The sequence below is a fragment of the Callospermophilus lateralis genome, chromosome 11, assembly GCF_048772815.1.
Source record: "Callospermophilus lateralis isolate mCalLat2 chromosome 11, mCalLat2.hap1, whole genome shotgun sequence".
In the NCBI taxonomy this organism is placed as follows: Eukaryota; Metazoa; Chordata; class Mammalia; order Rodentia; family Sciuridae; genus Callospermophilus; species Callospermophilus lateralis.
Genome location: NC_135315.1, coordinates 34,104,544 through 34,121,350, shown reverse-complemented (window position 1 = coordinate 34,121,350; position 16,807 = coordinate 34,104,544). Strand labels below are relative to the sequence as shown.

The 16,807-nt window shown below is 34.5% G+C and overlaps 1 protein-coding gene across 1 annotated transcript in view; it reads right to left on the bottom strand.

Moving 5' to 3' along the window:
- Positions 1-16,807, bottom strand: part of Brip1 (BRCA1 interacting DNA helicase 1) — a 147,018-nt gene that overhangs the window by 35,522 nt on the left and 94,689 nt on the right. The window contains exons 15-16 of the mRNA XM_076871369.1: positions 11,695-11,854; positions 10,342-10,463 (exon numbers count right to left, since the gene is read on the bottom strand). Coding sequence (XP_076727484.1) covers positions 10,342-10,463; positions 11,695-11,854 — 282 coding nt within the window. The remainder of the gene's footprint in view (positions 1-10,341; positions 10,464-11,694; positions 11,855-16,807) is intronic.

Here is a 16,807-nt window from a genome sequence, read left to right as displayed (position 1 = left end):
AAGCATCAAATAAATTTATAGGAGTAAACAGTAACTCAGCAGTCAAACAGAACAAGAAGTAACATGAGCAGCATGAAAAAGCAAGGAAGAAAAGGAGTACAAACAATGCAGGATAGCCTGAATATTCAGGAGGACCTAGAGTCATCAGAAAAATGGTCAAATAAAGAACTCAAGGAATACCTTAGACAGATGGAATGGAACCTTAAAGAGGATATGAGACAGCAAATTCAAGCAGTGAAAGAACACATTGAAAATGAATTACATAAACAGATAAAAGAAGAAGTTAAGCATCTTTATCAGGAGATAGAGATTATAAAAAAAACCCAATAATTCTAGAAATGAAGGAAACTATAAACCAAATTAAAAACTCAAATGAGAGTATCACTAACAGAGTGGAGCAAGTAGAAGCCAGAACGTCAGATAATAAAGACAAAATATATCATCTTGAAAAGAGTCTAGCCAACTCAGAAAGGCTGGTAAAAAATCACGAGAAAAACATCCAAGAGATATGGGATAACATAAAAAAACCAAACTTAAGAGCCATCAGGATAGAGGAAGGTACAGAGGTTCAAACCAAGGTAATGAGTAACCTGCTGAATGAAATAATTACAGAAAACTTTCCAGAAATAACAAAGGAAACAGATATACAAATTGTAGATGCATACAGGACACCGAGCATACAAAATCACAGTAGACCAACGCCAAGACACATTGTTATGAAGATATCCAATATACAGAACAAAGAGAAAATATTAAAAGCTACAAGAGAAAGGAGGCAGATTACATTCAGGGATAAACCAATAAGATTAAAAACGGATTTTTCATCACAGACGCTGAAAGCGAGAAGATCCTGGAACAACGTATTTCAAACATTGAAAGACAATAGATGCCAACCAAGAATTCTGTATCCAGCAAAATAAAGCTTCAGGTACGACAACGAAATAAAAATCTTTCATGATAAACAAAAGTTAAAAGAATTTGCAGCCAGAAAACCAGCACTGCAAAGCATCTCGAGCAAAACACTACACGAGGAAGAAATGAAAAACAAAACCAAAACCATCAGTGGGAAGTGCCTCAGTAAAGACAGAGGGCCAGGGGAAAGCTAATCATGGAGAAACAAACTAAATTAAAAAAAAAAAAAAGATAAATAATCAAACATGGCTGGAAGTACAAACCATATATCAATACTAACTCTAAACGTTAATGGCTTAAATTCTCCAATAAAGCGACATAGGCTGGTAACATGGATTAAAAAAACAAATCCAACAATATGCTGCCTCTAGGAGACACATCTGATTGGAAAAGACATACACAGGCTGAAGGAGAAAGGTTGGGAAAAAATATACCATGCACACGGTCCTCGTAAGCAAGCAGGGGTGGCCATCCTCATATCGAATAAAATCAACTTCAAGACTAAGTTAATCAAAAGGGATAAGGAAGGACATTATATACTGTTAAAAGGAACCATTCACCAACAAGACATAACAATTATCAATATTTATGCACCAAATAATGGTGCTGCGACGTTCATAAAACAAATTCTCCTCAAGTTCAAGAATCAAATAGACCACAACACAATAATTATGGGTGACTTCAACACACACACCTCACTCACCTTTGGACAGATCCTCCAAACAAAAGTTGAATAAAGAAACTATAGAACTCAATATCACAATCAATAACCTAGACTTAACTGACATATATAGAATATATCAACCATCATCAAGTGGATATACTTTTTTTCTCAGCAGCACATGGATCCTTCTCAAAAATAGACCATATATTATGCCACAGGGCAACCCTCAGTAAATATAAAGGGGTGGAGATAATACCATGCATTTTATCTGATCATAATGGAATGAAACTGGAAATCAATGATAAAAGAAGGAAGAAAAAATCCTACATCACATGGAAAATGAACAATATGTTACTGAATGATCAATGGGTTACAGAAGACATAAAGGAGGAAATCAAAAAATTCTTAGAGATAAATGAAAATACAGACACAACGTATTGGGATCTATGGGACACAATGAAAGCAGTTTTAAGAGGGAAATTCATCACCTGGAGGTCATTCCTCAAAAAAAGAAAAAAACCAACAAATAAATGAGCTCACACTTCATCTCAAAGCCCTAGAAAAGGAAGAGCAAAACAACAGCAAATGTAGCAGAAGGCAAGAAATAATTAAAATCAGAGCGGAAATCAACGAAATTGAAACAAAAGAAACTATTGAAAAAATTAACAAAACTAAAAGTTGGTTCTTCGAAAAAATAAATAAGATCGACAGACCCTTAGCCATGCTAATGAAGAGAAGAAGAGAGAGAACTCAAAATACTAACATACGGGATGAAAAAGGCAATATCACAACAGATGCTACAGAAATACAGAAGACAATTAGAAATTATTTTGAAAACCTATATTCCAATAAAATAGAAGATAGTGAAGACATCGATGAATTTCTTAAGTCATATGATTTGCCCAGACTGAGTCAGGAGGATACACACAATTTGAACAGACCAATATCAATGGATGAAATAGAAGAAGCAATCAAAAGACTACCAACCAACCAATACTTTTCACGTTATTTCAGGAAACAGAAAAAGAGGGAGCTCTTCCAAATTCATTCTATGAGGCCAACATCACCCTGATTCCGAAACCAGACAAAGACACCTCAAAGAAATAAAACTACAGACCAATATCTCTAATGAACCTAGATGCAAAAATCCTCAATAAAATTCTGGCGAATCGGATACAAAAACACATCAAAAAAATTGTGCACCATGATCAAGTAAGATTCATCCCTGGGATGCAAGGATGGTTCAATATACGGAAATCAATAAATGTTATTCACCACATCAATAGACTTAAAGATAAGAATCATATGATCATCTCGATAGATGCAGAAAAAGCATTCGACAAAGTACAGCATCCCTTTATGTTCAAAACATTAGAAAAACTAGGGATAACAGGAACTTACCTCAACATTGTAAAAGTGATCTATGCTAAGCCTCAGGCTAGCATCATTCTGAATGAAGAAAAATTGAAGGCATTCCCTCTAAAATCTGGAACAAGATAGGGATGCCCTCTATCACCACTTCTATTCAATATAGTTCTCGAAACACTGGCCAGAGCAATTAGACGAAAGAAATTAAAGGCATAAAAATAGGAAAAGAAGAACTTAAATTATCACTATTTGCGGACGACATGATTCTATACCTAAAAGACCCAAAAGGATCTACAAAGAGACTACTAGAACTAATAAATGAATTCAGCAAAGTGGCAGGATATAAAATCAACATGCATAAATCAAAGGCATTTCTGTATATCAGCGACAAAACTTCTGAAATGGAAATGAGGAAAAACACCCCATTCACAATATCCTCAAAAATACTTGGGAATCAACCTAACAAAAGAGGTGAAAGATTTATACAATGAAAACTACAGAACCCTAAAGAGAGAAATAGAAGATCTTAGAAGATGGAAAAATATACCCTGTTCATGGATAGGCAGAACTAACATCATCAAAATGGCGATATTACCAAAAGTTCTCTATAGGTTTAATGCAATGCCAATCAAAATCCAACGGCATTTCTTGTAGAAATAGATAAAGCAATCATGAAATTCATATGGAAAAATAAAAGACCCAGAATAGCAAAAGCAATTCTAAGCAGGAAGTGTGAATCAGGCAGTATAGCGATACCAGATTTCAAACTATATTACAGAGCAATAGCACAAAAACAGCATGGTACTGGTACCAAAACAGGCGGGTGGACCAATGGTACAGAATAGAGGACACAGAGACTAATCCACAAAGTTACAACTATCTTATATTTGATAAAAGGGCTAAAAGTATGCAATGGAGGAAGGATAGCATCTTCAACAAATGGTGCTGGGAAAACTGGAAATCCATATGCAACAAAATGAAACTGAATCCCCTCCTCTCGCCATGCACAAAAGTTAACTCAAAATGGATCAAGGAGCTTGATATCAAATCAGAGACTCTGCATCTGATAGAAGAAAAAGTTGGCTCCAATCTACATATTGTGGAGTCGGGCTCCAAATTCCTTAATAGGACACCCATAGCACAAGAGTTAATAACAGGAATCAACAAATGGGACTTACTTAAACTAAAAAGTTTTTTCTCAGCAAGAGAAACAATAAGAGAGGTAAATAGGGAGCCTACATCCTGGGAACAAATTTTTACTCCTCACACTTCAGATAGAGCCCTAATATCCAGAGTATACAAAGAACTCAAAAAATTAGACAATAAGATAACAAATAACCCAATCAACAAATGGGCCAAGGACCTGAACAGACACTTCTCAGAGGAGGACATACAATCAATCAATAAACACATGAAAAAATGCTCACCATCTCTAGCAGTCAGAGAAATGCAAATCAAAACTACCCTAAGATACCATCTCACTCCAGTAAGATTGGCAGCCATTAGGAAGTCAAACAACAACAAGTGCTGGCGAGGATGTGGGGAAAAGGGTACTCTTGTACATTGCTGGTGGGACTGCAAATTGGTGCGGCCAATTTGGAAAGCAGTATGGAGATTCCTGGGAAAGCTGGGAACGGAACCACCATTTGACCCGGCTATTGCCCTTCTCGGACTATTCCCTGAAGACCTTAAAAGAGCTTACTACAGGGATACTGCCACATCGATGTTCATAGCAGTACAATTCACAATAGCTAGACTGTGGAACCAACCCAGATGCCCTTCAATAGATGAATGGATAAAAAAAAATGTGGCATTTATACACCATGGAGTATTATGCAGAACTAAAAAATGACAAAATCATGGAATTTGCAGGGAAATGGATGGCACTAGAGCAGATTATGCTAAGTGAAGCTAGCCAATCCCTAAAAAACAAATGCCAAATGTCTTCTTTGATATAATGAGAGCAACTAAGAACAGAGCAGGGAGGAAGAGCAGGAGGAAAAGATTAACATTTAATAGAGACATGAGGTGGGAGGGAAAGGGAGAGAAAAGGGAAATTGCATGGAAATGGAAGGAGACCCTCATTGTTATACAAAATTACATATAAGAGGCTGTGAGGGGAATGGGGAAAAAAAACAAGGAGAGAAATGAATTACAGTAGATGGGGTAGAGAGAGAAGATGGGAGGGGAGAGGAGGGGGGATAGTAGAGGATAGGAAAGGTAGAAGAATACAACAGTCACTAATATGGCATTATGTAAAATGTGGATGTGTAACCAATGTGATTCTGCAATCTGTATTTGGGGTAAAAATGGGAGTTCATAACCCACTTGAATTTAATGTATGAAATATGATATGTCAAGAGCTTTGTAATGTTTTGAACAGACAATAGAAAAAAAATTTTTGGGGGGGCAATTACTGAGCCACATCCCCAGCCTTATTTTGTATTTTATTTAGAGACAGGGTCTCACTGAGTTGCTTAGTTCCTCACCATTGCTGAGGCTGGTTTTGAACTTGCTATTCTCCTGCCTCAGCCTCCCGAGCCACTGGGGTTATAGGAGTGCTCCACTGTGCCTAGTTCTGATTGCCCTTTTATGAGTCACCTTAATGTTTATTACCATTCTGTTCATTATCACTTAATAATTACTATTATTACTATGCCTTAATTAAGTCTAGGAATGAAGAGTTGTTTTAAAAAAACAACAAAACCAAATGTAATCTTAAGCTTATATCAAACCTTCATTCAACCATTGATTACGAGAATATAGAAAAAATAGATATCATTTTTAACAATAATTATATATTAATTTGTACACAATGTATAAAGATACAATCTGTGACAACTTAAAAGAGGAAGAATGAAGATTTAAGATAATAGTTTTAACCCACAACATAAACTCTGAAAAAAATAACTAAAAAGAATACCCAAAAAAGAAGAGAATCAAAACACAGGTTGAAGATCCCTAATGTGAAAATCTGAAATCTGAACGTTTTGACCACTGACTCAAAAAAGTTTTTAAGTTTGGAGAATTTTAGATTTCAGATTTTGGATTAGGGGTGTTCAACTGAAAAAGACTCCCTTTAAAATTAAGGGAACCTTCTTGATAACTTTTTCTGCGTCCTGTATTTCCTCATAACAAGAGTAAAGGCTGAAGGGCTGTCCACAAGCCTGACTGACACTAGGGAATCTGAGACTGACATATTTCTGATTAACACAGGTTAAATCTACAAATGTATATTTCCTGTCTTTTGTCCCACTCTGCCTTCTCTTATAAAAGCTTTCTAAGTTGGGGGCCTTGGTACAGGCCTGGAATCCCAGCTACTTGGAAGGCTGAGGCAGTGGAATCTCAAGTTCAAGCCTGTGCAAAATAAAAAAGGGTTGGGGATGTAGCTCTGTTGTAGAGTGCTTGCCTAGCATATGCAAGGACCTGGGTTTGATCCCCAGTACTGCAAAATAAATAAATAAACACACAAATTAAATAAAACAAAAGCTTTCTATCCCCTTGATCTTCATTAAGATAGAGATTTGAGACAGGAAATTCTCCTCTGTCTTCCTCAAAGGTGACTCTGAATAAACCTATTTTCTCACCTACCTCCTAAGTTTTCAGTGGAGTGATGAGCAGTAAAGCCATTCTCTTTAATAACATAACCAGTAAAGCCCATGCAAATAATCCAAAATTTGAAAAACTCCCAAATCTGAAGCACTCTGGTCCCAAGCATTTTGGATAATATATATTCAGTCTGTAGTATACCACAAATCAACTAAATACAAAAAAAGGTAATGATGGAATTGAGGAACAAAAAGCATATGACATACAGAAAACTGCTAAATGGCAGAAGTCTGTACCCATCAGTAACTAGAGATAAAATGATAAAACTCTTCAAAGAAAACATTAGAGGTGAATTTCATAACCTTCCATTTGCCTATGGTTTCCAAGTATGATACCAAAAGCTTAGTTAACAAACAAAAAGACAAACTGGACTTTATTAAAACATGGAAGTTTTTTATTTCTCTTCTGTCTCATAGGTGCATACAAATAAATATTATCAGTAACATGTTCTGCCTAGCCACTCCATAAATGTGTGATCTGTAACAAATGATTATTGTTTTAAGTCACTGAATTTTAGAACTACACAGGAAGGATAGGTTTAGACACATGGTAATAAGAAATACACTTCCCTTGCATTTCTCTCTTCCTGTTCCTGGATGCTACAGCTTGGACTATTCTTGGGTCCACCACATTTGCACCTTTTGGGAAGCACTAGGGGAAAACCTTTAGAACCACCCTCTTTTTCTCTATCCAGAATCCAGTGACACTTCTGCTTTGTGATTTTATGCAATTGAGCCACTGGGATTTGGAAAAGCAGAACAACGACAAGTAGGATCATGACAGACTGTCAGAGCAGGTCACCAGTGTTTTTTTTTTTTTTTTTTGGCTGCCATAAGGTGAACAATTTATTCTACCATGGGAAAATTGGGCAATTTCCCTTATCATAAGGTAAAGGTAGAGAAAATGGAAGGTAAAATGTCATATTCATAAATACACCTTTTAAGAATTTTTATTTAAAAAAGAATAACATAGTAAATATTCTCATCATATTTTCTTAAAGCTTTTATTTTTAATTACAAATTATGGAAAAAGTTAAAGTCCCCTTTGATAACTATTTCCAGTATCATCCCCATCTCATACCCTCAGATGGGGTACGAGATGGATTGATTGAATCTTTCCAAGCTTTACCATTTTGTAAGTGTAATATTAATCAGTAATATTTGACAGTCTACTATCAGTCATAAAGCTTATCCTCTTTTCCAGCTCTCAAGAACTCACATAGGTTTGAGAAGTAGAAGGATTAGCAAAAATGCAAAAACTAATTCCAGAGGAAAAAATGTATATTTAAGATATCGGAGCACAGTTCACAATAGCTAAACTATGGAACCAACCTAGATGCTCTTCAGTAGAGGAATGGATTAAAAAAAAATGTGGCATGTATACACAATGTACACGGCATTTGCAGGTAAATGAATGGTGTTGGAGAAGATAATGTTAAGTGAAGTTAGCCAATCCCAAAAAAACAAATGCTGAATGTTTTCTCTGATATAAGGAGGCTGATTCATAGTGGGGTAGGGAAGGGGAACATGGGAGGAACAGATGAATTTTAGATAGGGCAGAGGGGTGGGAGGGGAAGGTAGAGGGCATGGGGTTAGCAAGGATGGTGGAATGTGATGGACATCACATTGGTGTGAATATACTTTATATACAACCAGAGATATGAAAAAATTGTGCCATATATGTGTAATAAGAATTGTAATGCATCATTTATTTAAAAAAATCAATTAAAAATTTTTTTAAAGCAAAAAAAAAGATATTGGAATAACTTGTGGTATAAAGAGGAAAAAGGATTCTCCCACTTTAACAAAGCAGCAATAATGCAATAATGCAGTCACAGAGTAAAATGATAAGACATCAGAAAACAACAGTATCAGTGTCAATAGCAGTACCATCAGCAGCACTAGTGTGGAACGCAGCACTAATGAATGTTGTTGAAGCAACAGTTTTCTAGAGTAGATGAGAACTGTTTCACCAGTAGCAGTGAAGGCAGAATAAGCCATTTTAGAATAGAAGTCATAGCCCAGCGTGTGGCCATCAGTGCCCTCAGTGGTAGCACAGGTAGTTGGAGAAAGGTAGTAGAAGCTACCAAAGCCAGTAGAGGCTGAAAGGATTACATTATGAATTCTCAGGTGGGACTTTCAAAAGTTCTAAAGAGGCCCAGAGGGTATCAGAGGAGTCATGGCAAATAGTCTTTTTACTGTTAATGTTACTCAAAGACTACTAGGGCTTAGAGAAAATAAATAAATAAAATTATATAATTCACAGTACCCAGAAAACTATTAACAGAGAAGATAACCAACCTACTGAAAGAAATTCTGTTTTGGTATGGCATCTTAACTGGTTGTACCCAGGAGGCTGCCCACTGCCAAAATACCTTAAGTTTTAGTCTCAAATTGCTAGCACCTTCAAATGTCTACAAGAAATTACAGAATATGTTCCTTGATGAAAGATAACATCAACTGTGATGATTAATTTGGGTATTGACTAGTCTGACAGATGCCTAAAGAATTGGTAAATCACTACTTTGTGTTTGGGAGGGTATTTCGGTGTGTGGGTCAGCAAAATGACTGGGAAGAACCAGATCTGAACATGAATGAGCATTATTTTAGTCAGCTTTTTCACTGCTGTGACTAAAAAGACCTGACAAGAACAATTTTGGGGGAGGAAAAGTTTATTTGAAGGGTCACAGCTTTAGAGATCTCAGTCCATAGACAGCCGGCTCCATTCTTCAGGGCTTGAGATGAGGCAGAACATCATGGCAGAAGGGTGGGGCAGAGGAAAGTGGCTGGAACTCCCATTTGCCAGATACAAAATATATATCCCAAAGGCACTCCCCCAGGGACCCACATCCTCTAGCCACACCCCCACCGCCTTCAGTTACCACTCAGTTAATCTCTTTCAGGAGATTAATTAGTTGATTGAGTTAAGGTTCTCAGAACTCAATCATTTGGCTTCTAAACCTTGCATTGTCTCACACATGAGCTTCTGGGGGGACACCTAATATTTAAACCAAAATAGGCACTATCTAACCAGTTGAGAGCCAGGATGGAAGAGGAAAAGCTGCAGGGGGAAAACTTTATATGGTTCTTCCTTGTAGAGCTGGCAGGTTTCTGATACTACTGCCTTTAAATATCAGACTGCAGGGTACTTTGACCTTTGAATTCTGAGACTTGTACCAGAAGTCTTTGGGAGCCTCTCAGGCTCTTGGCCTTAGACTGGATCATCAATATTCCTAATTCTAAGGCTTCCAGCTTTGACTGAGTCTTGAAACCAGCCTTTCAGTGGCCACTGTGGAACTTTCCAGCCTCTGTTAACCATTATTTTCAGCTCTCGGCTTGGGTATAATTTCCTGGCCACAGCATACAACACTTAAGTACAATCAGAGTACAATGGTGCTATTGGGGTGAAGTGGAAGAGATCAGAATTTGGTGGCAGCTAAAATTTGTGGAATAAGTAGGGCAGTGCATTATAGAGAGGACCCTAGAATTCCTTGGGGGATTTATGAGTCTAGAGCTAAGAGCTTATAAAACAGAAATTATGGGGCTCTACATCAAGCATTTCTGATTCAAAAGTTCTGAAAGACAGCCTAAAAAACTGTATTTCTATCAAGTTCCCCGGTAATACTGGTGCTCCTGACCTAGGACCACAATTTGAAAATCACATTTGTCAAGCAAAAGATAGTTAAAAATAAAATAAACATTTTTCTACTAAACCTTTTTCAGATTCTTCATAAAGATAAAATGAAGATACAAGAAAAATGTATACTTCTTAAAGCTTTAATGGCCTACCTGTAGATCTTTGACATTTGGAAAAGGAATTCCTATTGTTATGACAGCACGGGCATTGTCATCTGAGAAATCCAGACCCTCACTCACTTTACCACGACAAACTGCTATTAGCAGGGCTCCATCTTAAGCAACAGAAAATAAACATTTTAAATAGCATATTCAAAATTCTCAGAAGTGGCTTATTCTTGACATTTTGTAAAGACTAATTATTATTCATATTTTAGGAGATATACTGTTAAAGTTCACTCTCTTAAATAAATAAGGAAAATAAGCTGGGTGGTGGTGCATGTCTGTAATACCACCTACTCAGGAGGCTGAGATGGGAGGACCTCAAGTTTGTAGTCAGCCTCAGAAACTTAGTGAGGGCTTGTTTCAAAATGAAAAAGAGCTAGGAGTATAGTTCAGTGCTAGAATGCTCCTGGGTTAAGTCCCCAGTACCATAAACAAATAAATACAAAGTCTGCGAATGTAGCTCAGTGATAGCTCAGTGATTGAACCTTGGTTCAATCCCCAACACTGCAAATAAATACATACATACAAACAAAACAAAATTAGATGCAATATGGTATTAAAGTAATTTACAACTGTATCTCCCAGATAAATCATGCAATAAAACCATACCAGAGTAGCAACTGTGTATGAACTGAGCAAGTATGAACTAAAAATTGAAGTTTCAATCATTACCTTTTACCACCACAAAGTAAAATTCTCAAAACAATTTAAATAACTTAGTTGTACTAATTATGAGACTGAATAAATATTATATTGAAAAGTGCTCAAAACACTATATGTACTGTTAACATTAAAAGATATTGACAATTATAGTATTTTCATTGCTGCATTGTTCATAAATTATTGCTATTAGTCCTTCACATAAAACTGTATGGAAATTCTCAAGCCTGGAAACTGAGTCCTCAGTTATGTTTTTTTGTTTTTTTAGTTGAAGGTGAATACAACACCTTTATTATATTTATTGATTTTGTGGTGTTGAGGATGGAACCCAGGGCCTCACACATACTAAGTGAGTGCTCTACCATTGAGCCACAACCCCAGCCCCCTCAGTTATGTTTTGAAAACTCAAAATGTATCTTATTTAATAGAATATAAGCAAAAAGTACATGATTTGCATAAAAATATATGTTCCACCTGGCTAGTAAGGAAATATTTATACATATCCTGACTGCCTTCTTGCACAAAAGATTATAAAAGATTATTCACCTAAGATTATAAAATATAAATTTTCTCCTAACTGCAATTCATTTAAAAATATAATAAGAAATGAAATTCTAATACCAACTTCTTACTTAATAATAAAAATATTTTGTCATTGACCATGAAATAATTTCTAGTTACCTTTCTCTCCTTTATACTTGATTGAGTCATAGTACACCTGCAACAATTCATCAAAATCAGTTTTTTCTCCTCCTTGTGGTTCTACAATGACTGTCTTCACCAACTCCAGATTATGCCACAAACCAGTATGGAGCCAACGTTCTCTTAATTTTTCTAATAGCTAAAACAGGGAAAGATAAAAAGATTAAATTTTTGTGTATCCAGCTGAACAAATTTACCATTTTTTATTTGTTTAGAGCTAATATGACTATAATGTAACCATGGCAAATGTATTAACCTTTCAATGTCTTTTCTCATCTATAAATAAGGTAAGCAATATCTCATTAAAGCTGTGATTGGGTGAAATTCCTAATAAATATTATCAGCTGCTTCTGTTAACAATACTTTTCCCATTAATACTACTGCTGCTCCTGCTGCTACTACTATTATTGCATTGTGATGATTTCAAAAGCAGAAAAAAAAATTACTTGTGTTAGAATTGGTTCCCCCCCCACCCCTTGTGGTGCTGGGGATTGAATTCAGGGTTTTGCACATGCTAAGTATGTGTTCTTCCACTAGGCTACACCCTCAAACTCTAATGTAAATATATTTTAAATTCTTTAAGTCTAAGGAAAAGTTCCTTAATATTCTTAACCCATCTTAAATGAAGATTCTTAAAATGATTTTATGAAGTACATAGGCAATTAAGCTCACTGTTTGAAAATAGGATCATCATTAATAACCCAAATCATTATGTGGCTCAGCGGTAGAGCGCTCACCTATCACATGCAAGGCCTGGGTTCGATCCTTAGCACCACATAAAAATAAATAAAATAAAGGTATTGTGCCCAACTACAACTAAAAAAATAAATATTTTAAAAAAGTGTTTTAAAAAAACCCAAATTGAATAGATATATAAATTGAACATATTTTAATAATAGAATGTAAGAGTAAAAATAAATAATACAAAGTTATTGGAAAAAAAAAAAAGGAAGCCCAACACTAAATCTCATTCTTAAAAAAATACATGGATTGCAGAGAATCATCTTTAGATATGAATGATAAAAAACTTCACAATTCAAAACATGAATGCAGCAAAGGCAACATTTAGAAATACTCTTACAGCTTAGAATACACTTATTTAAAATTTTTGAAAATAAAAGAACTACATTCTTTTCAAGGAGCTAGAAAGTGAAATAAAACAAAGTAGAAATAACAAAGACAAAAGATAGATGCATGCAAAAGACAAAAGCCAATGGTACAGAGTATAATTTAAGTTTAATTATTTTACCCATTGTTGTATGGCATGTGTTCTATACCATGTGGATCAGTTTTTACAATGTAGGAAAAAAAAAAAAAACCACAATGCAAATTCCCTAAAGAATGTAAATAAACCCATTTTTGTAAGATGGTAATGTAGGGTTATCATCAATCTAAAAGTCTTCCATTTTGAGTACCTCATGAATTGGCTATTAGAATCTGCTTTTGGATTGTGTCCTGTTTCTGAATCAAAGTCTCTCAGTGCTTACAAAGAATAGGCAAACAAAACAAAAAACCAACTCCTGACAGTATTTAGAGTAACTGTCACACTGGATTTTCAGGGAAGACTGAAAGAATAAAAAACATTCATTGAAATTTATTAAATTATTTAAATTTCAACTAAAATTAGAAAAGGATAGTTGAGAAAAGCATAAAGTATCTTGAGAATATATAAAATCAGATGAACTATCATGAATTTGCATAACTATTAATACACAATGGAATTTAATCCATGATATACTGTTTTTCCTATATCTGAAAACATTGACAACATTTCATCTTTGATTCATTGATCCTGGAATAACAACTTTGAACACTGTAGTTCACAAATATTCAAGATCTGGAGAAAACCCTTTCATGCTACTTGGGTAAGATAATTAGGTTAATAACTCCAGGGTATATACTATAACTAGATTAGAAAATTCTATTTTTAAAAGAAAGTTTGAGAAATAACAAAGGATTAGTTCAATGTGCAAATTTTCCACTAAAGAAATCCGGCACAGATATTTTTCCCATTATATAGAAAATAATTCAGAATATTAGGGAATTAAACATGATGTAAAAAATGTAAAAGCAGGCATGATAAATCCAATTATTTCAAATTTGTTATAAGAGTTGGAAAAAAAACCAACATTCTTTCTTTCTTTTGGTTTCTAAAAGAACTTCAGAAATTTATGCACAAGCAAATGGTCAGATTCATAAATAAATCTTGAACACAAAAATAACAAAGCACAATATGCAATATTGATTCCATTTTTAAATTTTTAAAGAAATATAAAATATTTACATATTACTGGGTCTTTAAGAAACTTCTCTGCAAGATAATACTGTTGAGTTCATTGATATATCTGAGTTACTTCTAGCTCTAAAGTTTGTTGATTCTACCTAATTTTTAAACAAAATTGTCAGTATATAATAACTATGTGTCAGGGATTAGGCAAGAAGAAAAAGAAGAAAGCAGAGACACAGACTATATTTTCTATGTTGGCCTAGAGGTCTGCATTACAACTTTAAAACTTTATTGTTAAATATAATTGGATTAAATATCTCAATCAAAAAACATAAAATGGCTGAATAGACAAAAACCTGATCCATAGATAAGTGACTCACTGTAGATTCAAGGTCACAAATAGGCTGAAAGTAAAAGGCTGGGAAAAAGATACTCCTTATAAATAATAATTAAGACAGGGGCAGCAATACTGATGTCATCAATTAAATAGATTTTAAGTCAAAAACTGTCATAAGAGACAAAAAATTACATGAGGATAAACAAGTTAATTCATCAGGAACATTTAACAATTACATATGTACCCAACATCAAAGAATCCAAATATTTCAAGCAAATATTGACAGAACTGAAAGGAGAAACAGGAAGCCACATGACAGGAGATTTCAATGTAATCCTTTGATAAGAGATAAGACATCCAGGCAGAAGATCAATAAGGAAACAGAAAATCTAAACAAATCGAGACCAGAAGGACCTACCTAACAGACCTATGCAGAACATTTCTCCCAGCAGCAGTAGAATATACATTCTTCTCAACTGCATACAGAATGTTCTCTAGTATAGATCACATTACGTCACAAAACAAAATTTTAAGAAGACTAAAATCAATATCATGAATCTTTTTCAACCACAATGGAATAAAAGTAGGATTTAAAAGCAGGAAGAAAACTGGACAATGCACAAATATGTAGAAATTAAGCAGAACAGTTTTGAATAGTATGTGCATGGCTTGCAAAAAAAAAAAAACATTTTGCATGATATTCTCCAGTTCCATCTATTTACCAGCAAATGCCATAATTTCATTCTTCTTTATGGCTGAGTGAAACTCCATTGTGTACTTATACCACATTTTCTTTATCCATTCATCTGTTGTTGGGCACCTGAGCTGGTTCCATAACTTGGCTATTGTGAAATTGCACTGCTATAAACACTGATGTGCCTGTATCATTATAGCATGCTGATTTTAGTTCTTTTGGGATTTTAAATACCAAGAAGTGGGATAGTGTGGTCATATCATTCCTAGTCTTTTGAGGAATCTCCACGCTGCTTTCCAAAGTAGTTGTACTAATTTACAGTCTCACCAAGAAGTATGAGTGGACCTTTTCCCCACACTCTCACCAGCATGTATTATTATTTGTATTCTTGATGATTGCCATTCTGACTGCAGTGAAATGTGAAATAAACCAGACTCAGAAAGTCAAGGGTTGCATACTTTCTCTCATATGCAAAAACTAGAGTACAATAAGAAAAAAAAGTGGGGAAGTATCCCATGAAAACCTAAGGGTGATCAGTGGAGTAGAGGAAGGAGAGAGAAAGAGAGGGAACAATAGGAAAGGGGAAGAACTGCGGAATGATATTGACCAAAATATGCTTGTACATGTATGAACATACCACAGTAAATTTCACCTTTATGTATATTGTGAAGCACCAATTTAAAAAATTCTATAAATAAAGAAGACCAGTAGAGTAGAGAAAGGAGAACAGAGGGAGGGAGGAGGAGAGTGAAAGAGAAAGTACTGGGGACTAAAGTGGAGAAAATTACATTCCATGCATGTGTTGTTATATCAAAGAGAATCCCAAGATTATGTATAACTATAATATACTAATAAAAGCATTAAAAATAAATTTTAAAAAAGAAAATAATGAAATTATTTTCAGACCAACAAAAAAGGAAACGCAAGATACCAAGCTTAAAGTATGCAACAAAAGCAATACTAAGATGAAAGTATATAGGAGTATAAATGTGTACATTAAAAAAGAAAGAAGATCTCAAGTAACTATTAAAACTATTAAAAAGTTAGCAGAAGAAAGGAAATAAGAAGATGAGAACAGAAAATAGAAAAATATAAATGAATAAATCAATGTTATTTTTGAAAATATCAATAAAATTGATTAACTAGACTAAGAAAAAAGAGCTTAAAATTAGAGAAAAGGGAAATATTACAAATGATGCCACAGAAATAAAAAAATTTTTAAGAGATTAAAAAACAATGTCCTAACAAACTGGATAACCTAGAAATTGATGAATTCCTAAAAACGCAAGATCAGCTTTTTACCAAAAGTTGATCTTGAAGAAAGTCTGAGAGATCTTTACTTAGTAAGATTGAATTAGCAACAAAGTGTCCTACCAAAGAAAAACCTGGGACCTGATGACTTCAGTGATAAAGTCAACCAAACATTTAAAGAAAACCTAAAACAAATATAGATTTCATGCAATCTATTAAAATCCCAATTTTTTTTTGTATAAGTCGAGAGGCAAAAATATATTTAACTTTCTATCAACAATGCATAAGGATTCTTCTGATTTTTTAACTTGCCAATACTTGTTATTTCTTGTGTTTTGATAATGGCCTTTCTAAGAGGTATGTGGTGATATCTCATTGGTTTTAATTTGTATCTCCTAATGATTAATGATGTTGAGGTGTTTACATATACTTGTAGACCATTTCTGTGTCATCTTTGGAGAAATGTTTATTCAAATCCTTTGCCCATTTTTTAATTGGGTTATTGATTTGGTACTGAGTTATAGGAATTCCTTATATGTTTTGGTTGCCATTGTAGAAAACAAAAGGAATAAGGAATCAAAAT